Genomic DNA, 27,289 nt, shown 5'->3' on the forward strand with positions numbered 1-27,289 from the left:
GGAGACCGTGGGGCAGCGGACCCCGGTCACCATGGAGACCGCGGGGCAGCGGACCCCGGTCGCCATGGAGACCGTGCACGGCGGCGCTATGACGTGAGGTACACCTCGAAGAGGCTGGCCACCGAGTGCATGCGGTAAAAGATTCCGAAGGGAAGTCCGATGTTCACAACCGCGGCCCACATGGTGAACTTGTAGAAGTCCGTCTCCACGCTGTGGTCGAACTGGGGCCGGGCGCCGAAGGCCGGCATGATCCAGAGCTGGGAAGGGAGGGAGGGGGAAACACAGCACGGTGTCACAGCTGTCGGCCCACTGCTGTGTAAAGGATGAAGCCCTCTAGAGGGTGTCTGTGTGTGTTTGTGTCTGTTTAGGTTTATACTACGTACATACACAAATACCTACACTGTAGTAAAGTAAAGTAAAGTAAAAATGTCATTTCTAAATCTCTGTGGCCCGCTGACCGTTGCGCCATGGGCCGGTATCGGTCCGCGGCCCGGTGGTTGAGAACCCCTGCCTATATATGCACACTGATATACATGTCAGTTTGGATGGAGGCTGGGCGGGCTCAGTACTCACGATGATGTTGCCCATCAGCAGGAAGGCGCAGACCTCCTTCAGCACGCGTCTCTTCCAGGTCAGCCGGTGCCGGTGCTCCGCGGGCGGCGGCAGGTCGGCGTGGCCCTCGGGCGACGGCGGAGGCTCGGGCCCCGGCTTGCCCTCCATCTCGAGGTCCCCCAGCTCGCCCAGCCCCTCGATGACGTAGGGGTTGGAGAAGATGGTGACGGGCGCCGGCTCGTGGTGCGGCTCGCGGTGCAGCCCCTCAATGATGAAGAGGTTCTGCAGGCCCAGCTGCACGATGGTCATGAAGGCCCAGGCCAGGTTCAGCCCGTTGAGGTAGCCCCGCGCGCCGGTGGCCACCACCGCCACGATGGTGAAGTAGCTGATGACGAACTGGCCCACGGACGCCGCCACCAGCAGCCCCACGTCCAGGCTGCGCGTGGGGTTCTTCTCCGACAGCAGGTCGCGGTGCTCCAGGCGGAACACGGTGAAGCCCAGCGCGCTGGCCGCCGACAGCAGGCACGCGATCACCAGGTTGACCACGAAGTGCATCATGACAGCGCGGTCCTTGCGGGCGCCGCTCTCCTCCTTCCCCACGTCCACCTCGTACACCACGAAGGTTGCCAGCCCTGCCACCGCCAGCACAGCGCCCAGGGCGGGGCCCGGCAGCACGTCCCGCACGTGGAAGCGGATCTTGTGGTGGGCGTGCTCCTCGGCCAGCCGGCCCACGTTCCTCCACATGACGTAGGCCATGGCGGAGGCGAAGAGGCTGTACTCGATGTTGAAGGGGTACAGGTAGTAGTATGCCTCCTTGAAGATGCTGCACGAGGAGTAGCTGCACTTGCACTTGTCCTCACCGTAGCTGGCTAAGGGAACGCACATGCACACACACACACACAAACACACGCATGCACATATACGCACGCACACACAGGTAGACACACACACATTCACACGAGGCACACATTTACTGGCGCACATTTACATGCAGGCACACACACACACACATGCACACACACATCCACACACACACACACACACACACACACACACAAAACATGGAGACACAAGAATTATTGAAAAGGCTGCCATTGAATTTCCTCCCTTCAAAAATTGTTGTCCATAATACTGTATTTCAATTCCGGTTGTCTATAAAACAGTATTTTATTTCTGGTGAGGTGATTCGTGAACATCTGCACTTGCACTTGCAACTTTCCTATTAAGTTCATGTGCTAAGTCCCTGAAGCTCTTTTTGCCAGCTACCGTACCACTATAATTATCAACAGCCTCACTTATGATTGGCTTTGGTTCGACTCCAGTCCTCAACGACTCAAACGAGTGGAAGCGTTTTAATCACCTCTCAGAATGTATATCCTCCGCGCAGACAGCTTGGAGGCGTTGTACGCATCCTCCGTCGGGATGTCTGTCTGATGGACGGACTCCTCAGTCACCGCTGTCATCCACAGAATCAGATTGGTGGCGAGGGTTAGCATGAGGCCACAGCTGAACACCGGAGCAGAGAGAAAGCAGGGGTTAGGGCCGTGACTAAGGACCTAATGCTACATCTGCAGTGTCCTTCGTCTTAGACTGAATCTTATTTCATCCTTCGGAAATAGTTGCTTCTCTAATTCTGCTGTTACGGTACCGGACTGAACCAATGAAAAACGTATGCTATCACCAAAGTGGGATGGACGTTAAATAAACGTTAATCATGAATCAGTTTGTCTAAATGCTCATACCGTGTGACGTTTCGTTGGAGCTGCACACAATCCTTCGCGTGGAACCACAGGAAGTACGTCTGAAAGCAAACCGCGGCGCAACGTCATTCAGAGGGACCTGTCATGCTGTCACCCGCTGAGGTTCACCCTATGAACCCTAATGATGAGACGGCCCAGGTAAGACTCACCTGGACGAACAGGAATACCGCCTGCACCACCGGGAAGGCCACCTTCACCGCCGAGTCGCAGTGCAGGTAGCCGGCGTAGTTCGCCACCTTGAAGACGTCCATGATCAGGCTGAGCAGACCGAACAGAACCAGTCCCGCTGCGGGGGACACACAAACGGTAAATGGTAAACGGACTGCATTTGTACAGCTCTTTTCTAACCAGTGGCCGCACAAAGAGCTTTACAATACTGCCCGACATTCACCCGTTCATTCGCACATTCGCACACCGACGGCGGAGTCGGCCACGCAGGGCGAAAGCCAGCTCGTCGGGAGCAGTCAGGGTGAGGGGTCTCGCTCAGGGACACCTCGACACTCAGCTAGGAGGAGCCGGGGATCGAACCAGCGACCTTCCGGTTACCGTCCGACCCGCTCCACCTCCTGAGCCACACGCCGCCCCTCCTGACCAGAGCTCCAGGCCTGCCGCCCTACAGACATACGTCCATGTTTGATGTGCTCCTGTGTGCCTCCGTACCCCTGAGCCAGACGGGGCCGGCGTGGCCGTCCTTGTAGAGCACGGCGTGCTCCTCCTTGGACGTGTACACGTGGTAGTACAGCATCCACAGCGTGGTCATGAGGATGATGACGATGAGGAACACCTGCAGGTCGGCCGAGCCGAACAGCGCGCTGTTGAAGGTGGAGGCGGAGACCAGCGCCACGCCCAGGATGACCAGGTTCAGGAACACCGTGCCCGACAGCAGCCAGCCCCAGTTCCTCGTGCGGTCGCGGGGCGCGGCGCCGTGGCCGTGGCCGTGGGACGCGTCCAGCGCCAGCTCTGGCTCACACACGCCCTCCTCCGCGCTCTCGCCCGGCGCGCCGCAGCTGCTGTTGGACAGACGGTCCTCCTCCATTTGTTTGGCCGTCATCCTGCGGGGGTCACAGGTCAGGGGTCACAGGGGTCTCGGGGGGGGGGGAGGGGAGGGGTCGAGGGTCCAGTCAGTCACAGTCGGTCCGCCTGTCCCGTGTTTAACGCTCATCTCTCTCTCGGCGTCGCAGGTGATGAGCGACTTTGACTTTTTGTTTTATGGAGAGGAGCAGGTTGGACGGACACGCCCCCGGAGAGGCTGTCTCCTGCCGGGCACCCACGCCCAGACGGAGGAACAGCACAATGGGAAGCGCGCCGCGGCCACCCAACCTGTCTCCAGCCACTTCTGCCTTCATTAACAAGTGTTGCTTTATTTTGGACCTGTGATGGAATAACCCTAATATATATACTGCTGTTTAAAAGTTTGGGGTCACTTAGAAATGTCCTTATTTTTCAATGAAGATAACTTTAAATTAATCAGAAATACTGTGTGGACGTTGTAAATATGGTAAATGCCAATTCTAGCTGTTAACCGCTGATTTTTTATGGAATATCTACATAGGGCTGCAGAGGCCCATTTCCAGAAACCATCACTCCTGTGTTTTAATGGTACACGTGATAAAAAGGCTAATTGATGACTAGAAAACCCTTGTGCAATTATATTAGCACAGCCGAAAACTGTTGAATAAAAGTGAGAGTTTTCATGGAAAAAGTGAAATTGTCTGGGTGACCGCAAACTTTTGAACGGTTGTGCAAATATAATGAACTATACTAGCAGAGAATTCACAAGTAATCTCCTTGTGCGTTCATTAGCACGTGTGTGCAGAGAGGAGATGATCACAAAGGGAAGCAACCGCATCACAATACTCCGTTCAACAACGAGGCCAAGACGTATCTGGATAACACCATATCACATTTAGATAAATACAAATGAAAGTAAGACGGCGTGTGTAACCCTACCTGGTATCTCGAGGTTCCCAGGGCCCGACTGAGCCTCCCAGGCCTTTATACCAATCCACAGCTTGCCTCGTGGGTGGAGGTTGTGTACAAAGGGGTCATAAACGTCAACAATTCTGTTATGATCAACGCTATATTATTACCACACACACTGTGTTTTGCACATAATACCCCCTGAAAGTTCAGAACTGTTTTCCTGGAAAACTTGTTGTTTTCTTTTCGAACCTATGTAGTAATTATCGGACATCTCAAAATACAAGAAACCGGTTATTTTACCGAATAACAGCATATTTTTGATATTTTGATATATAACACTGAGTAAATGTCATCCCTCTCATTAAGTTAAGAGCAACACACCCAAAATAAATACCATAAAAAGTGGGAGACCAAACCAAAATAAAAGATGACTCTAACGTGAACGGCTGCACATCGGAGATCAGTTTATTATCCTCTTATTTGTTATCCACGAGGAACCGATACGAGCCACGCATTGAGCCGTTTGTTCAACGCAAACCTCAGAGCTCAAACCTCTTTCATGCGACCACAGAGGAGAGCTTTTCCCTAATAATACAGGCCTCTTGTCTAATGAGAGGGGAAGGGCCATTGTCACCGTGCCCAGATGGGTGCTCCTCTCGATTGTCATCGAAGGCTTAGTGTTCGTAAAGCGGTTCCAGATCTGCCACCGAGCCGGTGGCACCGGGCCTTGTTCATTCTGCCCCGCCACGCTCCACCGCCCCGGGGCACACGTTTTGTAAACTCTCTCAGATGTGTTGTTACTGTTATATATTCAGATCTACGTGCTAGTCTGTTGACACTTGGGTATGCACTTTTTCGCACAGATGCATATTCTGTTGCTATAGATACAATATATACACATATGGAACATTTTGAGTTCTGGGTTTAAAGAGTATTAGTTTGAAGCTAGAGTCAGACTTCTGAGGATAAATTCATAATTCTGAGCTCTGAGTTTTAAGATTAAAATAAAGATTATTAGTTTTAGATTAAAGTCAGAATTCTGAGTTCTGAGTTTTAAGATTAAAATATAGATCATTAATTTGAGATTAAAGTCAGAATTCTGAGAACAAATTCTGAATTCTGACTTTATGACTCAGCACTCAGAAAAAAAAAATCCAATGTGGCCCTAATCCTCCTCTGTACACACCTTTTTGTTCAAATCTTGTTCCTCCACCTGTTTGTTCAAATCTTGTTCGTTGAAGGCTGATTCTTGTTTCTGTCCAGCTGGCCCACATTAATGGGTTAATAACGACCCCTGTGGGGTTCATAAAGTAGGTCTTCATTGTGCCTTTACGATTGAATGTCATGACACAGACTTTAGAGCATTAATATTCTGATCAAAAGGCCTTTTATATAAATACACACTTGTGAATCCTTCATGCGTGTGGCCTATTTTACATATTTTATTATGTATAATATTATTATGTATTATCTTTATGTACTTATCTTGTATTTTTGCTGCTGTTTAGGAACCAAGCCTAAGAATTTTACTCTTGTGTACTTGTGCAATAAGATAATAACAATAATATAATTAGGTAATAAAAGTATTTCTGATTCTGATTCTTAGTGGGGGAGGACGTTGCAAAGTAGGATCGTTAAGTGTTACGTGCTGCCAACAGGCAGTGAAGTGTTTGTTTGTTTTACTTAAATGTCCTTTAATGCCCTTTCTTGAGCATTAATCCCTTACCCTTTGACCAACAGCCTGCAGGAATCAAACAGAGGGCACCACAAGTTTTGTTATAATATGTACCTTACTTATTTTTAAGCTTTAATTCCCGGTGGGACTTTTTTTTTTAACGTTTTTGTCCTTTTAACGGTTGTATCCTTTATATAGTGAGATAGACAAGAAGTTAGGGAGAGAGAGGCGAGGAAATGCAGTAGGGCTTCACGGGCAGGAATCGAACCCACGCGCTGCGGTCAGGACTTGGCCTTAATGGTTGCCTACGCAGTCTTCCAGGTGAGCCACTATCACCAGTGGGACTTTAACTGTAGTCGTATACACCGGCCACCGGGAGCAGCCGAAGTTACCCGAGCGGCCTGTGGTCGGCTTCTGGTTACATAGCGCTCTCCTTTGTCCCCGGTGCGTCAGGCCGACCTCAGAGCTCTGTGATCGGGGGTTTGCGGGGAGCCAGTGGCTCAGCCCGACCAGAACCAGAGGTCCTCCGGAGGTGGATGATGATGGTGGTCCCACGGCATGAGGGTAGAGACGGGGTCAGCCGGGTACAATGAACGACCGATACCATAAGGCGGCCCGGGACGGGTACCTGGACCTGCTGAAGGAGGCGACGCGGAGGGACCTGAACGCCCCGGACGAGGATGGCATGACACCGACGTTATGGGCGGCTTACCACGGGAACCTGGAGGCGCTGCGGCTCATCGTCGGACGGGGGTATGCTTCAGCCTCACAGCCTGACGTTAATATATGATATAAGTGTGTATAAATGTCACGACAACGGTAGTCGCCCCCTGTGGTTTTTATAGGTGTAGGTGTGTATGAAGCAGCCCGTTCATGGATAGGCAACACTCACAGGTTTTCAAAGTTTGCAGCCTACGTGTGTTATTGATGAAGACCCACCGAAGTCTTCATCACCTCTAAACATCCCGTTCACCCCTAAACCGGACACTTTACGACTTTAATTGATATGATTTAGTTTGCTGCAATTAGCCAGAGAATTTACAATTAACATGTAGCCTATCATGAGCTCGTATGAACCAACCGTAAAAACCTGATGTGTGTCATGACGTCTGACTCTGAAAAAGTCGAATTTTCAAATACTCAAAACACTCAGCCCAGGATATGATACAGTTCGTGTTTTATTAATAACAAAAGTCTTGTTCTGCAACACATTTAAAACACAACAACAACAATGTACTGGAGGTCCAGTCACTCGAGAAAATAAGTTAGAAAAAAGAAAGCATGGAGACCACAAACGCGAGCCCATCGGATTGTGGAGAAGTGGGCCATTGGCCGCACAAAGGCCCGCTTTGTCTTCTGTTCGGTCTGACCTGCTTTCCACCGACAAACGGAAGCCCCCATGAGGCGGCCCACACTGCAGGTCCTCGCATGCATGTGCACAAATCACAACATGCAAAACAAAAGGGAATTATGTAACCGAAGCCGGTCAATGTGGGATTCACTGCGGTAGCGTGGTACAGTATGCGGGACACGCAACATGCATGACTTCTCACGGCCCTAAGCAAACACTGCCCTGCAGGTGTTTACCTCTACGGGCCTCGTCAAGCTGAGGCCATCCCATAAACGTTAGGGGACAGAGTTTGACAGCAGCGAGGTACGTTCAGCCTTAATAGAGGCGATAGTATTTGAACAAGACCAAGGCCTCAGTGAGACCGTAGATAAAGGGAAGATTGTTTTAGTGCTACTTATAGTGTATGGAGTGGTTATGGTGTAGCGGAGTGTATATGGTTCAATAAAATGTCCCGTCTGACATATCATCCAGCACGTTTGTTTAAGGGGGAACATAAACATGTCCTTTTGTGCTGAGGCTGGTTATTAATAGGCCTACATTGAACCATAAATGGATTATTTTTGATGTGGGACTATATTTAGACCATAACTCTAAACAATTCTCTAAATCATAAACTATTTGTATTGCATCATGGGAAACCATCACCGCAAGGTGTACTCGTTTATCTCAGGGAGTCAGTTGTTCCATACAAATTGGCTGTTTGTTTTTATGTTTATTTTTCATCCTCATTCAAGAAGATATTTGTTGTGCAATTGTGGCTTGTTTTCTAGCTTTTGATGTTTTGTTAACTCTCTTGACTGTTTTGCAGCTGTTGTTGTTTCGTTAACTCTCGGACTGTTTTCTAGCTGTTGTTGTTTTGTAAACTCTCTGACTGTATCCTAGCTGTTGTTGTTTTGTAAACTCTCTGACTGTATCCTAGCTGTTGTTGTTTCGTTAACTCTCTGACTGTATCCTACATTTACATTTACATTTACATTTAGGGCATTTAGCAGACGCTTTTATCCAAAGCGACTTACAATAAGTGCATTTGTTACAATAAGTACATTTGTCATAAGTGAAACAATATATCGCTGTCGGTACAGTAAAGACGTTCATAGAACCAAGTGCAAGTATTACAATCGCTAGGCTAACCCATTCCCCGTGTAAAGCAGCGATAGCAGCTACTGTAGATGCTACACAATTAAGTACCTTGTACAAGTGCCAGGACGTACAACATTCAATGGTGGCTGTGCATTGGTTTCTATGCAGAGTCGAGATGAACTCTGAACAGGTGAGTTTTGAGTCTTTTGCGGAAGCTGGTGAGCGACTCTGCGGTCCTGACATCGGTAGGGAGCTCGTCGTATCCTAGCTGTTGTTGTTTCGTTAACTCTCGGACTCTTTTCTAGCTGTTTATGTTTCGTTAACTCTCTGACTGTTTTCTAGCTATTTATGTTTCGTTAACTCTCTGACTGTATCCTAGCTGTTGTTGTTTCGTTAACTCTGACTGTATTCTAGCTGTTGTTGTTTCGTTAACTCTCGGACTGAGTTTATTGTTGTTCTGTTTACTCTCTGACTGACTGTATTGTTGTTTTGTTTACTCTCTGACTGTATTCTAGCTGTTTTTGTTTCGTTTACTCTCTTGACTGCATTCTATCTGTTGTTGTTTTTTTTAAACTCTGACTGTATTCTAGCTGTTGTTGTTTTGTTTACTCTCTGACTGTATTGTGGCGAGCAGCACGGGAAGGACGAGACGGGAGCCCAGGTTGAACAATTATGCAGTTCCGTGCCCCATACACCGCACGACTACGGACTGCCTTTATTAACAACCGAACGTAACAGAAACACGGGACACCTGACCAACACACACAACACTCTCACTAATGGTCCCGATCACACTACACATCATACAACAATGGAACAACACACAATTAACACACATCATCCCGAGAAATTAGCCCCAACAACAGAACAAATCAACAAAACCCCCTTTGTCAACTGACAACCCCTATTCCCAGAATCCCCGCGGCCCCGGAACATGGCGCCCACACCCGTGGTCGCCACAGTATTGTTGTTTTGTTTACTCTCTGACTGTATTGTTGTTTCGTTAACTCTCTTGACTGTTTTCTATCTGTTGTTTTGTTAACTCTGACTGTATTCTAGCTGTTGTTGTTTTGTTTATTCTCTGACTGACTGTATTGTTGTTTTGTTTACTCTCTGACTGTATTGTTGTTTTGTTTACTCTCTGACTGTATTGTTGTTTCGCTAACTCTCTGACCTCCTCCGCGTTTCCACGGCCGGTTCTAGGACTGCCTACATCCCAGGTCATCGTGTAAACGACTGGCGGCGTAACCGTAGTGAAATCAGGGAGCAGGCTGGGCGAGAAGACTCTAATCATTGCCCCAGTCGGTCTGACGGCTCCGGCGTACCAACATAAAACCCTACAGCCCGGCCATCAATAATGGATCTGAGCTCCTGCACGGGCTCCACTGCCGGCCATCCATTATTGAGCAGCCTTTATGTGGCACCACTGTACGTCCAGGGATATGTCTGAAGACACATCCCCTAAATACGCGCTCAATCCATTTTTTGAGAGGCTGGAAATGTCATTCACGGTATTGGTCAAAGTTGAGTTCTTATGTCGGTCTATTTGCCTTAAATATATCATAGAATTCTTATTTAGTTACATTTTGTTTTCTTATCCGTTTTCATTTCTAAACTGAATCCATTCATACATATTAAGATGATATGAGGTGTTATGTACTGCCACGAACAAAGTACAGAGTTCCTTGGCGATAACACCACAGTGGCATTATGGATTCATACAAACAACACCGCCTTCAGAGCTTTAGTTTCCCCGTCTGCGGTCGACGTGGGTCCAGGAATCTGGCCTGCCGACGTCACTCTTCCTCCAGCGTCATGGTCCTGACGGTTAGCCCGCCCGGTCGTGGTGGCTCCCCCAGACACCGTACACCAGTAGTGTATTGGCAGTCAGCAGCGCCGTGGTGGTCAGGTTACAAAGTCCCTGCAACACTTCAGCGCCACAGGCAGGTGATCAGGAGGTCAGAAGGCCTTTGGCAGGCCATGGCAAGACGTGTTTATCACGCATCGATGAGGCCAACGAGTTCAGGACTCTGTGGCCGTTATGGCATCCATACACTTACGCACTTATTGTATGGGGTAAGTCCTGGCATTTAAATGTACGCACTTATTTTGAGTTGTACGTCCTGGCACTTAATGTACACACTTATTGTACGGTTGTATGTCCTGGCACTAAGTGTACGCACTTATTGTATGTTGTACGTCCTGGCACATAAAAATAGTACTTAGCATTGTGTAGCATCTTATCCTAGCTATCTTTGTTGTGTACAGGGAATGGGTTAACCTAGTGATTCTTAGTGCTCGGCACTTGGTTCTATGAACATCTTTACTGTAACGACAGAGATATATTGTTGTTCCTCTTTCTTCTGACAAATGTACTTATTGTAAGTTGCTTTGGATAAAAGCGTCTGCCAAATGCCCTAAATGTAATACTCCGGTCAGAGGAAGTTCAGCTCCTTTTACACCTTGTTAAAAGTTGCGTTGTGTAAAGGTGTGCAGACGATGTTCAGTGTGTGCATTCAACAGTGGATCAAGTAGCACGGACAACATATGGATCACAGATCAATCATAAACACACAGAGAAATCATAAATTGTGTAGGAGGAAGTTATTGTCACCCATACAGAAGTAGGCTACTCTCCGACTGGCTCATGTTGCACCTCGATGTCACCTTAGCTCTTTACAACCTCTTACCGTCTCTGGCTGATCGATGGCCTCTCTTTTTAGAACACAGGGTACGTGTCACACGTGTCCTATGGGTCTTGCACAACTCTTGAGTCTCGGGTTAATGCCTGACCCCCTCTCTTCTACGGGTGGGAATCACAGGGTACCAAACGATACGATACAATACACGATACATGGCCCGCGATACCGATAATATCGCGATACAGCAATTCTGCAATAATCAACATATTGTTAGACAATCCTATAGCGATCCATCACGTTATGTGCCTTGCGATGAATACCAAATGACCGTGATAAGGTAAAGTGCTGGAGCTCGTCTTTGGCTAGTTAACTTCTGTTCAGGTTTCCTTCATTCATGTTTGGAGTGCCACATCGAGGAGCAGGGAAATCTGTTCAGAGCAGCTTATTTTACAAATTAAAATATCGATATCTGGGGCGATATGTCCCGTCTAACTCTTCATGAAGAAAGCATCAAATGCAAAGAAATTGATGCAAAGAAAATGCGAAAATATTATATATCGATATTGAAGAAGGGCGACGATATAAATCCGATATGTATTAATGTTTCCATTCACCCCTCTACGCCGAAGGGGGAAACCGGACAACTGCGACATGTGGGGCAACACGCCACTGCACCTGGCCGCGGCCAACGGACACCACAGCTGCCTGTCCTTCCTGGTGGCGTTCGGCGCCAACGCGTGGTGCCTGGACAACGACTACCACACGCCGCTGGACATGGCGGCCGCCAAGAGCCACATGGAGTGCGTGCGCTACCTGGACTCCATCGCCGCCAAGCAGACGGCGCTGAACCCCAAGCTGGTGACCAAGCTGCGGGAGCAGGCCTCCCGGCACGCCGAGCGCCGCATCAAGGACTGCGCCAAGCTCCAGCGGAAGCACCACAGGCGAATGGAGCGGCGCTTCCTCAAGGAGTCGTCGGCGGCGGCGGCGGTGGCAGAGGCCTCGGTGTCGGACGCCATGAGCTTCTCCAGCTTCAGTGGCAGCTCGGTGAGCCGCGGGATGCCGCGCTACAGCGCCGCCAGTGTCAGCGTGCCATACTCCCAGGTCGGTCCCGGCGTCATGCACCACGTCATGTACCATGCATAGATACAACTAGTAAACACGGGTGAAGTGGAAAGGGATTACACATTGGTGGTGGATGGAGTGGAAAGATAATGGACTGCATTTATACAGCGCTTTTCTAACCAGTGGCCCCTCAAAGAGCTTTACAACATTCACCCATTCATGCATACATCAACACACCGACGGCGGTCTTGCTCAGTGACCGGTTTCCAGCCAACCCACTCTACCTCCGGAGCCACGTGCCGCCCATGTTATCCTCTTTCTTGTTTTATTGTTATAGACATATTTCTGTATCCTATCCGTTCACTTCCAGGCCACACTCCACGCCACGGGCCGTGGGAAAACCAAGATCCAGAAGAAGCTGGAGAAGAGGCGGCAGGGAGAGGGGACCTTCAAGATCTACGAGGACGGCCGCAAGAGCGTGCGCTCGCTGTCGGGCCTGCAGCTGGGCAACGACGTGATGTTCGTCAAGCAGGGCACCTACGCCCCCCCCAGGGAGCGCGGCCGACGCAACGTGCGCAACATGTTCTCCGGCGACAACGAGGACGCCATCTCACGTGCCATGAGCGTGCCGGACCTCCACCGCTCGGAGGTGGACTACTCCGAGATCAGCACGGACTCGGGCCACGACTCGCTCTTCAACCGGCCCGGCCTGGGCACCATGGTCTTCAGACGGAACTACATCAGCGGGGGGCTGTCGGGCCTGCGGGGGACGGAGGGGTCCAGCGTGGTGGGCACCGACGGGCCGGGCGGCGCCGTGCGTCTGCGGAGCCGGCTGCAGCACTACCCCAGCGCCGACCAGGACAGCATCGGCAGCGCGCGCAGCCTGCAGGAGAGGAACTACCAGGAGCTGCCCTGGGACGAGGTGGAGCTGGGGCTGGACGACGACGACGAGCCCGAGTCCAGCCCCCTGGAGGTGTTCCTCGCCACGCAGAGCATGAGCGAGTTCACTGCCCTCCTCCGGCGGGAGAAGATCGACCTGGAGGCGCTGCTGCTGTGCTCGGACGACGACCTGAAGAGCATCCACCTCCCCCTGGGGCCCAGGAAGAAGATCCTGGAGGCGTGTCAGAGGCGCCTGGACGCCATCGACGACCCGGACCGCATCGAGGACACCGAGCTGTAGAGGCTCCACGATGTGGGTACCGGGTGAGAGCATAGAAGGACTTCTACCCGTCCACCAGCTTTAGCTGTAGTCAAATGCATTCTTCTAGAGTTGTTCCGATACCGATACCAGTATCGGAAATCCCTCCGATACTTAATACAACGTATTTGTCAACAGTAAGTCAACCGACTATACATCGCCGTCATCGTAAGAGACCCCTAATATAAGAAAAAGTGCTAGAGTTATCTGAATTGGTATCGGGAAGAAAAAAATGGTATCGGAACATCTCTACATTATTCAACATTATAAGCATTATGGGACTTCTTTCTTTTTACTGAAATGCTTGTCCCTCCCTTCTCCCTCATCCCTCTACAGGTCACTGACCCCCTGTTGGGGTTAGCTTGCAATGAGAACCAGAGTGACGGCATTAGAAGGGTTTGTGTTTGAATCTGAGCCCTTGAGACAGACCGGTTTGCCCTGACCCTGAACCAACAAACCGAATGACACGACAGACCAGTGCTGCAGAGTCGTTAGCCACGAGACTGAACGGAAGGGGAGGGAAACGACTGCTGCTTCCAATCCCTCAGGTCTCTGTACGCCCCTGTGGGGTCCATCCGAATATCTCCCGTGCCTGTGTTGCCTGTGCCTAAACATTTTTTAAAGTATTTTATACAATAAGTGGATCTTACAATAACTTTGTTTTTGTCTTAATGGGGCAATACTGTCAGGTCTTTTGTTAGTTTTTCCCTGACACATTAATTGTGAGTATGTTTACTCAACAGCTGTACATGTTTACATTAGGTATGCCAGCTAAGGGATGGTTTACATTTGAGCCAATGGCTTTAAAGTCATTAATCCCACTTTTGGTGGAAATTGTACACTGTGTGAGACAACCAAAATTCGCTTCCGCCATGGTTTTTCCTTCCCGTGTAGTTGGAGACTAACAGCATTTTGTATTGTTAGAACAAGATGTATTTGGTATGCAATAGTGCAATAGCGCACAATAAAATCCTTAATCTACACAAAATGACTTTATTTTCTTGTTCAAACACAACACCGCTCAATAGAATATCAGCTATAAATGGTGTTATCTATAAGGTGTATATTAGGTGTGTGTGTGTGTGTGTGTGTGTGTGTGTGTGTGTGTGTGTCCGTGTGATGCACTTAGGTTTATGTACACACATACATGATTGAGCAAAAAGATGGAATGTGGATCGAGCAGTTAAGTGGATCGGGTAGTGAGTGTGGTTTCTAATAAGAGCTGGATACAGTGACACAAATGGCTGCCCATTCTATTATCCCAAAATCACTCCCTATCAATGCGCAGATTGGGGTCGCTGGAGCCTTCAGGGTCCACTGCCCAATCCCCAGGTAACATGTTCTCCTAGTACTACTGCTTTGTTCCCTTCTAAAAGTCTCGTCCAACTTGGAGCACAGTTTCAAAACAATGTTCTGCTTCTTTGCTCTTACATCCAGATCCCAGAGTAGCTCAACGTTCAGTAAACAAACGCGCGGCCCTCCTGTTGCACTGAGATAAACCTTCTTTATGTGTGAAATGCTTCTGCGCTGCACTTGTTGACACTAGTGGCATATCCACAATGGTGCCATTCCGTACAGATCTCACTCGTTTTAGGAAATTAGCTGTTGGCATCCAGCAGTCGGAAGGCAGATTTCCACAGACTGAAATAGGTGCTTTCTTTTGCAACACCTGCTTTCCTCACAGGCCTCTGATTGTTTGTGTATCTATCTCTGATCTGTAGACAGGGAAGTCCTGGAAACCAGGTTCAGTTCTTTAAGGTCAATCTGTCTATCGCTGATTATCAGCCGTGGCGTTCTATTTCTACATAATGGAGTTTCCCACGGTCTTCAAATTTAGTTAAAAATAAAAAACACATTCACACTCGCTCTTACTGCAATTGGACAGAGGAACGGGAATGAAATTCAAGTCGTCCAAATGGTAAACCAGCTGAGGATGTGTTCCTCCTGGGGGGTCATGTAGCAGCACAAGTTGGCTCTGGGGTCAAGCTGGTACCGCCACGAATGGCCGGGGGACGAAACGACAACGCTCTGTTTAACCACCTCCAATGTGGGATTGGTTCTTTGAAAGCATGCATGTGTCCTCAGGAATAACGCACTGATGCTTTGTTATGGGCTGTGAAACAAACATGGAAATCTGCTTCTTCCCAGCGGTTTTCACAAAGGGCCGCAATCAAACCGTGGACGCAAACGTTTATATAATATTTTTATTAATCAAAGTAAGGTATCACAATTTATAACAACCCAAAAGTTGGCTAAAATCAGACACCTTTTAATTGCTGCTGTCAAGTATTTTATCCGTCTCCAATTGTTCGGGAAATGAGCCCTGGAAGTCGTCCCAGGTTATTTGGACAGTAACTGACACCAATATCTCTGAACAGAAATAATGAAAACCATTGGCCTGACCTTATTGGGTAGACAACAATGCAGAACCAGAGACATGCTGACTCCTTCCTGGCGATAAACAAGTCTTCTCCATTACTTATTGGCTTCATTATAACAACCCATTTTATCTATACAGTGCCGAGTACACATGGACACTTGGTGTTAAAAAAGATAAAATAAAGAGGAAAACTAAGCAAACCACATTTAAATTTTACATTCACATTGAGGGCATTTATCAGACGCTTTAATCCAAAGTGACTCACAATAAGTACATTTGTCAGAAGAGAGAGAAATGGCAATATATCACTGTCGGTACAGTAAGGATATTCAAAGAATCAAGAGGCAAGCACTAAGTATCTCTAGGTTAACCCATTCCCCGTCGGCTTAGCTCAGGAGGTAGAGCAGTTGTCTCGTAACCGAAAGGTCGCTAGTTCGATCCCCAGCTCCTCTTAGCTGGGTGTTGATGTGTCCCTGAGCAAGACACTTCACCCTAACTGCTCCTGATGAGCTGGCTGTCGCCTTGCATGGTTGACTCTGCTGTCAATGTGCGTATTAACCGATGTTAGTCGCTTTGGATAAAAGCGTCTGCTAAATGTCCTAATTGTAATTGTACAGAACTAGCTAGGATAAGATGCTTCACAATGTTAAGTACTATTTTTAAGTGCAAACTATCCATAGAAGGTCATAAACATATAAAATCATTTAATTGAAGGGTTAGGCCGAGGACAGGCAAGCGAGGGGAGGAAGTCATCAAGCTATTCTGAAGAAGCCGTGCCTTGAGTGACGTTGTAACAAAGAGGTGAAAGCTTTGTCTTATCAGAGTCTGGACGGCTCGGGGGATTACCTTACCCTACCACCCCACATTCCAGCCTGACTTCTGCGCCCAGCTGAGGGATCTGGAACACAAAGAGCACATTCAGGAACCTGGCCATCAAAGCCTTTTGTTCTGCTGCGCCTGACAGAAGAGGCTGAAATAGGAGAGCTCTGGGCGACGTGGGTCTCAGGCCTGGAGACACGCAGGTAGGCGCTAGAAGCTGTGACAGGGGATCAAGACGCCTGGTGACTTCAGCGTTGTGTCCTGGAGGAAGAAGACCGATCAGGACTGACGAGAAGCAGCAGCAAGCCCCATGCCCCAACAAGGAAACTGGTTGAAGGAAAGAACCATCACTTCATAAAACTGCGTCAGCAATTCTTTCCATTTCTCCGAACAGCTTGGCTTGATGTGCAAGTGCCTACGTGTTAAGGGAACTACGTGTTTCTCATATTTGGCATTTACCCCACCTTACCTGTTCTCTTGGTTCTAACTCATTTACCCCACCTTACCTGTTCTCTTGGTTCTAACTCATTTACCCCACCTTACCTGTTCTCTTGGTTCTAACTCATTTACCCCACCTTAACTGTTCTCTTGGTTCTAACTAATTTACCCACCTTACCTGTTCTCTTGGGTATGATTGCATGATGACAATTTTCTCCCTCTCCTCCCTCCTCCCTCCTCTCTCCTCTCTCCTTGCTCCTCGCTCCTGACTCCTCTCTCCTCTCTCCTTGCTCCTCGATCCGTACTCCTCTCCTCTCTCCTCTCTCCTGACCCCTCTCTCCTCTTTCCTCTCTCCTCTCCTCTCTCCTCGCACCCCGCACCTCTGTCCTCTCTCCTCTCTCCAGAACCCTCTCTCCTTTCTCCTCTCTCCTCGCTCCTGTCATAGGGTCATGGGTTAAATACTGAGAATTTGAATGGGATTGATCACATTGTACTCGTGTGGATGGAACCCAGTGCTGGAACATTCTGTGAGATTTGATGTCCACTTGAGTGTGGTTGTCAAGTAAACAAGTTTCAAGTGGTTTGTTGACAGTGTAAACAGGATGTGGTATTTTCTCACTTTCAGGAGTTTTACTAAAAACAATTATGGCTTGTTGCGAAAAATGCTGACACATCGTGAACCAGCCTTTTCTTATTTGATCACAAGGTTTCCAACATGGATGAGTCGGTGTGTAATGAATGGTTGGTTTCCAGTCATGCATGTTTATGTTTCTGCCTGTAACGGGATTAGTCCGAGTTTTACTGTGTGTCAACCGCATGGACCTGCTAGACTAGTCACAAGATCACGAATCCCGGAGATAGGCAAGGGTGGATGAACAAAATATGCAGATCATCATCATCATCATCATCATCATCATCATCATCATCATCATCATCATCGCAACTCACAATAACACTGAGATACTTAGGTGATCAAATAAATGCATGTAAAATTGCCCTCAAAACAATCTAAATAGCTGAAACTAAACTACCCTAAAGATCCTGGTTATTTTGCGTGCGTGCATCCTGTTTTAAAGTACTTTAATTACTTGATTCTCTTTGGACCTCCAGACAGAAAACTGGATTTCTAGTGTGTAATGTGTGTAATGTGTTATACATTTTAAGCTAATCTCCATTGTTTGATCCAAGAAAGAAACATGTGAACCTATTCAGTTTACATCATAACATTCACTAATTATTAAGTGTACGTGCAGCTTTTGAGCTGGGCTGCTAGATAATCAGCTCATTCTCTTTGGTCATCGTTGTTTACCCAACCCCTTCAGCCTCTTTGTGGTCATTCACACCAATAACCTGGCTAAATAATTGCAACATCTCCGATATTGTACACACAACACCATTATTCCACAACAATCTCTTTTAATGAAACATTTTCAAACTTTAAAGCTTACGTTTGAGAAAAATCCTTCGTGCTGCATTTTATTGCATTAAAATGCAGGGTAATCTATTAAAAGTGGATGTCAGTTGTCACTTGATTTTCATCATTCGTGTAATTATGTTAAAAGGGTCTCAAAACGTCCCAAGCCGCCGCAGCACCCATATAGAGTTCCTGTGTGTTTGTAGACAAACTACCATCTTGTTGTGGTATTACTGGCCCTCGTTTTGAATAAGCGACTATTTGGACCCCATTAGAAAGCTTTGGCCAAGTAATTCAAAGTGTGTTCCCTAACTTGAGGAGTGAGTCTACGGTCACTCTGCAAGTCACTGTCGCTGTCGCAAGTCGTTCTCCCTTTGTAGGCCTATATGTATTATATGTGATACATTTCAGAGGCAAAATGACCAATGTAGATATAGTGAACATATTAATAATGAGACACATTGAAATCAATATAGAGAATATAGATTGTTTATGTTTCAATGTAATGCTGCAGAAATTATTTACTTTTTGCACCGTTGCAGATTTTGTGTCTCAAACACATTTATTGGACGGAAACCAACAGGGAAAAAATCTTCCCCTGGATAGAGCGAAGTCTCAAACTATTAAATAAGTTTCATTAAGTGACGTCTCCAACAGTTAAATCAGTTTCATTAAGCCAGGTCTCAAACAGTTAAACCAGTTTCATTAAGCCAAGGCCCAAACAGTTAAATCGGTTTCATTAAGCCGAGTCTCAAACAGTTAAACCAGTTTCATTAAGCCAGGTCTCAAAAAGTTAAACCAATTTCATTAAGCCAGGTCTCAAACAGTTAAACCAGTTTCATTAAGCAGAGTCTCAAACAGTTAAACCAGTTTCATTAAGCCAAGGCCCAAACAGTTAAACCAGTTTCGTTAAGCCGAGTCTCAAACAGTTAAACCAGTTTCATTAAGCAGAGTCTCAAACAGTTAAACCAGTTTCATTAAGCGAGGTCTCAAACAGTTAAACCAGTTTCATTAAGCCAAGGCCCAAACAGTTAAACCAGTTTCATTAAGCAGAGTCTCAAACAGTTAAACCAGTTTCATTAAGCCAGGTCTCAAACAGTTAAACCAGTTTCATTAAGCCAGGTCTCAAACATTTAAATCGGTTTCGTGATCTTCATAAGCCGGGTTGACGAAGTGCACCCCCGACGTCGTCATGGAGATGGGGCTCATCTCCGCCCCGTAGATACTCGGTACGGCAGACATCAGTCCGGGCGTGTCGAACATGGGGTTCTCAAAGCCAGCATCCAGGGGCCCCCCGAGGGCCTCGTCGTCCGTTGCACGGCGGGGCCACGGCATGGCGGGCATGGAAGGCATGGTCGGCATGGCGATGCTGGGGGGCCTCCACCCCCTCCTCCTGAGGACGACCACGCCCACGCCGACCAGAACCAGAAGCAGGACCCCAAAGAAGGCCCCCACCAGGGCCCCCCAGGGGCCCACCGTCCCGTTCCCGGAGGACGCCTTGATCTCCGCCCCGGCGATCCCGAGTTCGGCGCCGTGGGCGTCGACGTCGGCCAGGAGGTCCCGGGCCAGCGCCTCGGCCACCAGGCCGGCCCCCCCGTCCAGGACCACCACCTGGATGTGGTCGGCGGCCCCCCCCCGCAGCAGCCCCATCGGGAGCGGGGCCCCGGGGACCCGGGACATGCCGAGCTGCACGGCGCCGTACGCCGGCAGGTCCAGGAACAGCCGCTGCACCCGCCGGCGGTAGGACAGCAGGCTGAACCCGGCGGCGAAGCGGACAGAGACCACGGCGCCGCACACGTCACAGCAGTGTCCCGCCGGCCGGAGGGGCACCTCACAGGGCAGGGCGGGGGGGCACGCCACCCCCTCACAGATCCGCCGCCGGTTGGCCGAGTTGTCGCACACACAGCCGGCGGGGTCGTCGCAGCCCGACGGTTCCACGGCGAGCGCCGAGCCGCCGTGGAACTGGGCGCGGCCGGAGGCGGAGCCAAGGTAGCGGGCGAGGTCCGCCTGGCGGCTGAACGTCTCCCCCAGGACGGAGACGCTCCTCACCGTGACGGCGCCGCCGCCGCTGGACGAGGTGTCCACCCTGAAGGAGGTGGCGGCCTCGAAGACCACGTCGTCCCGCTCGCACGGGACGCTCTCCTCGTGGACGGAGAAGACGTGGCGCCCCTTCCCCAGGTCGTCCGGGGTCAGGGCGGCGTGCCACAGGGTGGGGTCGAACCACCGCAGGGGGTCCGAGTCCCTGAAGCGGGCCACCGCGCCCGCCCCACACCCCGGCTCCTCAGCCCCCCCGATGTAGAAGCCGGCCCCTGCGTGGAGGAGCAGCTCGCCGTTGGGGGGCAGGGTCATCTCCTGGACCGAGTGGGCCGTCCCCACGTACACACTCCCCGGGGCGGGGAACACCACCCGGTCGCGGCCGCACGGGACCACCCCCGTGTTCCAGTTGGAGCGGTTCTCGTAGTTGGTGTCGGGGATCCACTGCTTGTACAGCGCCTGCGTCGCGCCGAAGAGGCAGAAGACGAGGAGGCAGACGTCCGGCCTGCGGAGCATGTTGGCGGTGTCTGACCGAACGTTAACGTGACCTTTGTGTCCAAACCTGGTGACTTGTGTCATGTGAATGCACTGCACGTCACAGCCTCAAGTAAAACTGATGAGCAGTGGGAAATAGGGTAATTTGAGCTGACGTTAAATGTTAAAGATTAACTTTTTAATACGGGGGAAACAAAGGTGTTGCAAAGGTGCACTTGAAAATAGTTGGCTACTTAGCATTGTGCAGCGTCTTATCATAGCTATATTTGTTGTCTATGGGGAATGGGTCAACCAAGCAATTGTTAGTGCTTGGCAAAATGACAAATGTACTTATTGTAAGTCGCTTTGGATATAAGCGTCTGCTAAATGCCCTAAATGTAAATGTCAATGTGGGTAGGTAGCATTTCGTTCATAAACTGTTCTGTTGGTAGCTGTTGGTTCATAAACTCAGAGCGTTCAATGTCTTGACTGCCATACGGTGTGCGTCAAACACGCGTCAGGCTGCGCAGGTGCGATCAGTTAACGAGGTCATCTGATCGCACCTGCACGACTGCGGAGTCTGCGGACAGCCCGGGTCGTTGCCGTGCGCGGAACAACATTACTCCCCACCCGAAATAACAACTTTATCAGAATGACGACTTTAGCCCAAATGGACGTGAGGAATGTGACTCTAGAGATGATGCGGACGTGCACAAGACTTTTCACGCGGTAACGACTACGACTTGAATGTATAGCCCCATTGGCCTCAACACCAGGCCTATATATATATATATATATATATATATATATATATATATATATATATATATATATATATATATATATATATATATACACACACACCCATCTTCCCCATAGGCCTACTTAGAACATGCAAAAACGTTCCCGTCGACGGATGAACATTGCATGCATTGGTTTATTGTTTTGCAGAAAGACCCGCCGGGATGAACGGGTATCGGAATCCCGTCCGTCCAGCACTGAGACGGTCGATCAGATCGATAACACCCCCACGGGACCCGCTCCAACTCCCGGCCCGGCTGGAGTGGGAGCCGCCCCCGCAGCGGGGCACGGGGGCGGCTGGACGCTGTCCGTCATCCTGTGTGTCAACATCCTCATCCTGGGCGCTGCTCTGATCAGCTGCAGCGCGGTGAACGGCGCCGCCGTCACCTCCGTGCACCGGCAGATCTTCCTTATCGTCCTCCTCAGCCTAACCATACTCTGGATGCTGTTCTACACGATCTTCACCAGGAGAGCTGTTTCGTCCAAGGACAGCCACGCAGGGCCTCTGTGGCTGAGAGGTGAGCGCGCCCCCCACCCCCCGTCAAACCCCAGACGATAGTTCGCCTGTTTAGTTGCATATCCGACACCCCGATCACATTTTTTTTTTTTTTGTATAGCCCTTAATCACAGGTACAGTCTCAAAGTGCTTATCAGGCTGTAGATTTGACACCCCCCTGACCCTAGCCCCCGAGAGGGCAAGAGAAAACTCGGGGGGGAGTGGGGGACACCTCCTACCAGGGATGATCAATGGCAAAGGGGGCCATAGTTGACATCCATACATACAGGCAAAACTTTTTAAATCGGTGATGGGGTGCTGGCCGGTGAACCATAAGGAGAGTCCAGGCATCAAGTCACACTCACCGCAACACGCAAAAATGGACAGAATAAGGAATTACTACTAATTTAGTTGACAACACAAACAGGAATCGATACAATCAGAAACAGACAGTCACATGATCAGACACTGACCCCCCCCCCCCCCCCCCGGTTACCAACGGGAGACTGTAGAGCAGCATTACTCATTGCGCGGCTCGCAAGCCACATGGGGCTCGCCAAGCCTCTATTTGCGGCTCGCATGGCGGTAAAAATATACAGTGATATGATCATGCAGTGAATACAGGTATTTAAAAAAACAATACAAACAATTATTTAAAAAATAAATCAACATCGGCATTGAAAGGTGGAAATATAGCCTTGTCTAGAAAATATTTTTAAACTTGCTCGGCTCTACGCTGACAGCGGGGTTGCCAGATTGGCGGTTTTCCTGCATAACAAGAGAGAATGTGCTCTTTGGATGGACTTATTCTTATAAACTTATTCTTCAATAGCTTCCATGTTATGTGACCCAGTGTCTCCACATTACTCCAGAAAATAGCACACAGTCACACAAGTCTTAATTTTCCTCTCAAAGTGCACCAGATTGATGCATTCCAGGTTAAAAGGTACCAGATTTTCTTCCGGGGGAGCATGCCCCCGGACCCCGCTAAGGACCGGGTTCCCTCCACAGTTTCACAAAATTCTGTGGGAAACACTGCTTCAGGGAGGACATATTATTAAGCAGGCATACTTATTTATGACTGGATTTATAGCTTTTGATACTTTGCGGTAAAAATGGATCTCCTGTTGACGTCGTCCTGTCAGTGCGGCTCTCCTGAAAAAAATAGTGAATACCACTGCTGTAGAGGGAGGCCTTCAGCTGTGCTTTGATTAGGGTTTGAGGCGTTGTCTCCGCAGTGGGTCTGGTCCTCTTCGGTCTGCTCAGCCTCATCATGGACATGTTCATGATCGCCAACTACTCCGGCCGCCTGCACTGCGACTCTCCGGTGAAGGTAGCTTTCCCCTGCATACAGGCTGTCTTCATATTCTTCCAGGTAGGCACTTTTTGTTAAAGTGGGTACTTTTTTTGCTATGTTTGTGTTGCTTGATTGTGTTTGTGTGTGTGTGTGTGTGTGTGTGTGTGTGTGTGTGTGTGTGTGTGTGTGTGTGTGTGTGTGTGTGTGTGTGTGTTTGTTGATTATGCAGTGTGTGTGCGCTGCTTGTGTTTGTTGATTTTGCCTCTTTTTAAGCTACTGTCCTGCGCCCTCTTAAATTGCCCCTCGGGGATGAATAAAGTGAAGGGAATTGTTGGTTAGCCATAAAACACAAAACGACAAGCAGTGACTTCGGTGCATCGCCGTCAATAACTCCTTGGAACGGTTTTTGTGTTGTTTTGCTCCGAATGTTCTTCCTCTCTCCAGACGTACTTCTTGTGGATCCACGCCAAAGACTGTGTGCAGGTGCACAAGGACCTCACTCGGTAACCACGGCACCCATACATGTAGGATCCCCCCCTGCCTCCTGCCCTCTGTAGGAACTTCTATGCCCCCCCCCCCCGGTTGCTATGGCGTCCAACACTGTGACGACCCCCCCAACACTGGGGGGGTCACAGTGTTGGACGCCATAGCGAACCTCCCCCAACCCCACACACACACACCCACACTCACACCCCTCTTACACACTTATTGTATGTTGTACGTCCTGGCACCTAGTCTCGTGTCGCGTCTTACCCTAACTATCTTTGTTGTATGCAGGGAACGGGTTAACCTAGTGATTGTTAGCGCCTGGCCCTCGGTTCTATGAACATCCTCACCGTACCGACGGAGATATATTGCTGTTTCTCTTTCTGCTGACGCTTTGGGAAAAAGTGTCTGCTGAATGCCGTAAATGTAAATGAGCGTGACTCCACAGCAACGGCCGTTCGTACAGAACGCAGGGGCCCCATGTTTGGCCCCAGACTCACCCCCCCCCCCCCCCCCCCCCCCCCCCTCCCAGCTGCGGCCTCACGGTGACCCTCTCCTGCAACCTGGTGCTGTGGATGTCGGCGGTGGTGGAGGAGTACAACCACCACACGGACGCCCCCGAGAACCTGACGGTGCGCAGCATCCACCGAGGTAGCCTCCATCAGCCTCTACAGAGGTAGCTCCACCCACCAGCCTCTACAGAGGTAGCTCCTCCCATCAGCCTCTACAGAGGCAGCTCCACCCTGTAGCTCCTCCCATCAGCCTCTACAGAGGCAGCTCCACCCTGTAGCTCCTCCCATCAGCCTCTACAGAGGTAGCTCCACCCTGTAGCTCCTCCCATCAGCCTCTACAGAGGCAGCTCCACCCTGTAGCTCCTCCCATCAGCCTCTACAGAGGAAGCTCCTCCCGCCAGCCTCCACTGAGGTAGCTCCACCCACCAGCCTCCACTGAGGTAGCTCCACCCACCAGCCTCCACTGAGGTGGCTCCACCCTGTAGCTCCTCCCATCAGGCTCGGTAGAGGCTAGAGCTCCGGCTCTTGCTGTAGTGTGGGGTCCAAAGCCACTGCAAGCATCAGATTTAGATTTTTAACGATGGCAGTTAACAAATTGAAAGAGACACCAGATTTAGTATCGGTCAGTGTTTATTGTTGTGAAGAGTGAAGCCCCGCTTTACCTCCCTGTGGAACGACCCTCAACCAGAACCTAAAGCTCTCTCCTCACACTGCAGCCAGCTTCGGCGACCACAAGTGCAAGTGCAGCTTCACCTCGTGCAGCGTCTTCAAGGAGGCGTACTACTACCTGTACCCCTTCAACATCGAGTACAGCCTCTTCGCCTCCGCCATGGCCTACGTCATGTGGAAGAACGTGGGCCGGCTGGCCGAGGGGCACGCCCACCCGCGGCCCAAGTTCCGGGTGAAGGACGTGAGCGTGGGGCCCGTGGCGGGGATCCTGCTGGTGCTGACCGGCCTGGCCACCTTCATCGTGTACGAGCTGCAGGTGGCGGAGGAGGAGCAGAAGAGCACGGCGCTGCTGATCCACTTCATCACCAACATCGTCATCGTGAGCCTGATGTCCGTCTGCACGGCGGCGGGCTGCCTCCTCTTCTGCCTGGACCAGAGGCCCCACGCGAGGGAGGAGAACCCCACCCGCGGGCTGGACGTGGGGCTGCTGGTGGGCGCCTCCATGGGCCAGCTGGTCATCAGCTACTTCAGCGTGGTGGCGCTGGCGGCGGAGGGCGCCGAGGGCCACGTCAACAGCCTGAACCTGGCCTGGGCCGTGCTGACGGTGGTGCAGCTGGGCCTGCAGAACCTCTTCGTCGTCGCGGGGCTCCACCGGGAGCCCTACCGGGAGGGCCGCGCCCCGGGAGCGGGGTCTGGCACCACGGCCCTGAGCCCCGTCCGGAAGCGCCGGAAACGGAGCTTCTCCCTGGCTGCCTGGCGACACCGTATCGACTGGAAGCGGCGCCTGCTGAAGGAGATCTGTGTCTTTGTGCTGCTGGCCAACATCATCGTAAGTCCGCTGCATGCGGGGTCTGTGTCGTGTGTCCGGTACGACGCGCTCCTCTGGGGGGGGGGCGTGCGCCTCAGGAGGCAGAGCGGGTCGGCCGGTAACCGGAAGGTCGCTAGTTCGATCCCCGGCTCCTCCTAGCCGAGTGTCGAGGTGTCCCTGAGCGAGAAGCCTCACCCTGACTGCTCCCGATGAGCTGGCTGTCACTTTGCATGGCTGACTCTGCTGTCAGTGTGTGAATACGTGCATGAATGATTTTATACAATATTTTAAAGCGCTTTGAGTGGCCACTGGTTAGAAAAGCGCTTTCTAAACGAAGCGCGTTTACCTTGTTTCCGTCTGTATGCGTTTTTCTAAAGCCACAGTCAAAATCCCTTGCGTCTGTTGCAGCATACCGGGCCAACCCGTATTGAGTGGGGACTGACACTGCCTGTCCTGTGCTCCCGACAGCTCTGGATCATGCCTGCGTTCGGGGCGCGGCCCCAGTTCGATCAGACTGTAGAGATCCATTTCTATGGCTTCACCATGTGGGCAGCCATTGTGAACATCGGACTGCCCTTTGGGATCTTCTACCGTATGCACTCGGTGGCCAGCCTCTTCGAGGTGTACCTCATCGTTTGAATCAGGTGCGACTGTAAAAATATAACGTTTTAACGGCTTGTATGTCTTATTTTTAATGTCCCTTCTATCGTAAATACGTTTGTGTAAAATAAATGATCGGAGTTAAGTAGTGTTTCAGTTTTATTTTGTTTGCTTTGCCCACATTATTCCCACCTGTTTGCGTTGCTTTCATTTATCGTCTAAGCGTTTACAGGGAAGATTTACAAGCAGATTTTATTTGTGACATGATTGCAATAGGAACTGCACGGGGCTGTTTGTGGGTTTATATCTGCACCATGCAAGGCCAAGTTTAACTGACCCTTATAACCAGGTCTAGCAAAGATGCCAGAATGTTCCCCGGCTGGGAATGTAGGTTACCTGTGCTGTGGGGGAACAAGATTCCCAGATTTCATACATTCTCGCTACGTCTTCTAAAGATATTATTTTTATTTAGGCTGTTGGTGAATCTCCATTGGTTCTATTTGCAATCGTGTTTATTTCAGTAACCTGTTAGATATTGTGTGGTGGTGTCCAATGTTAATACATTCTAAATTACAGCTGGCTTTACCGATACATACAAATTATGAATGTCGAAATCGAACATATCCTCTCTACTGCTGAATGGTAAACGATTGTTTGGTAGCACAAGCCTTAGCCAGCCCAAAATCGCAGTGAGAGATGAGTTAGTGCAGCGTTTCTCAACTGGTGGGTCGCGACCCAAAAGTGGGTCGCAGACTCACTTTGAATGGGTCGCGGAGTGTAGGAGAAAAAATAAAATAGCTAAAAATAGTTCCAGTGAT

General features: G+C 49.9%; 4 protein-coding genes across 4 annotated transcripts in view; 2 read left to right on the plus strand and 2 right to left on the minus strand.

Moving 5' to 3' along the window:
• Positions 1 to 4,276, minus strand: part of otop2 (otopetrin 2) — a 5,126-nt gene extending 850 nt beyond the window's left edge. Inside the window, exons 1-7 of the mRNA XM_079746695.1 lie at positions 4,263 to 4,276; positions 2,973 to 3,364; positions 2,462 to 2,598; positions 2,295 to 2,353; positions 1,913 to 2,058; positions 574 to 1,421; positions 1 to 257 (exon numbers count right to left, since the gene is read on the minus strand). The exon at positions 1 to 257 is cut by the window's left edge and continues 850 nt beyond it. Of these exons, the coding sequence (XP_079602821.1) occupies positions 87 to 257; positions 574 to 1,421; positions 1,913 to 2,058; positions 2,295 to 2,353; positions 2,462 to 2,598; positions 2,973 to 3,363 (1,752 nt within the window). The 5' untranslated portion in view covers position 3,364; positions 4,263 to 4,276 and the 3' untranslated portion in view covers positions 1 to 86. The remainder of the gene's footprint in view (positions 258 to 573; positions 1,422 to 1,912; positions 2,059 to 2,294; positions 2,354 to 2,461; positions 2,599 to 2,972; positions 3,365 to 4,262) is intronic.
• Positions 4,277 to 6,475: 2,199 nt separating this feature from the next.
• Positions 6,476 to 14,107, plus strand: ush1ga (Usher syndrome 1Ga (autosomal recessive)). The gene is made up of 4 exons (XM_079746697.1): positions 6,476 to 6,663; positions 11,613 to 12,084; positions 12,416 to 13,237; positions 13,580 to 14,107. Exons 1-3 carry the CDS (start codon positions 6,500 to 6,502, stop codon positions 13,223 to 13,225), a joined length of 1,446 nt encoding a protein of 481 aa, XP_079602823.1. The 5' UTR covers positions 6,476 to 6,499; the 3' UTR covers positions 13,226 to 13,237; positions 13,580 to 14,107.
• A 5,312-nt stretch (positions 14,108 to 19,419) lies between these two features.
• On the minus strand, positions 19,420 to 20,844 carry amn (amnion associated transmembrane protein; the record flags this gene model as incomplete). Its single annotated transcript, XM_079746698.1, has 1 exon — positions 19,420 to 20,844. The coding sequence occupies one exon, from the start codon at positions 20,842 to 20,844 to the stop codon at positions 19,420 to 19,422; it is 1,425 nt and encodes a 474-aa protein (XP_079602824.1).
• Positions 20,845 to 21,454: 610 nt separating this feature from the next.
• On the plus strand, positions 21,455 to 26,566 carry LOC307082944 (proton channel OTOP2-like; the record flags this gene model as incomplete). The annotated part of the gene is made up of 7 exons (XM_079746696.1): positions 21,455 to 21,531; positions 21,754 to 22,121; positions 23,338 to 23,474; positions 23,841 to 23,899; positions 24,415 to 24,533; positions 25,111 to 25,892; positions 26,340 to 26,566. 7 exons carry the CDS (start codon positions 21,455 to 21,457, stop codon positions 26,508 to 26,510), a joined length of 1,713 nt encoding a protein of 570 aa, XP_079602822.1. The 3' UTR covers positions 26,511 to 26,566.
• Positions 26,567 to 27,289: the final 723 nt, after the last annotated feature.

Source organism: Pollachius pollachius (genome assembly GCF_949987615.1).
Source record: "Pollachius pollachius genome assembly, chromosome: 11".
NCBI lineage: Eukaryota > Metazoa > Chordata > Actinopteri > Gadiformes > Gadidae > Pollachius > Pollachius pollachius.

Bases quoted from the DNA above. Each gene is read 5' to 3' on its own strand.
- ush1ga (XM_079746697.1), top strand. From the start codon at position 6,500: ATGAACGACCGATACCATAAGGCGGCCCGGGACGGGTACCTGGACCTG. The intron at 6,664-11,612 runs GTATGCTTCAGC...TCTACGCCGAAG, and splicing joins CGGCTCATCGTCGGACGGGG to GGGGAAACCGGACAACTGCG. The intron at 12,085-12,415 runs GTCGGTCCCGGC...GTTCACTTCCAG, and splicing joins TCAGCGTGCCATACTCCCAG to GCCACACTCCACGCCACGGG.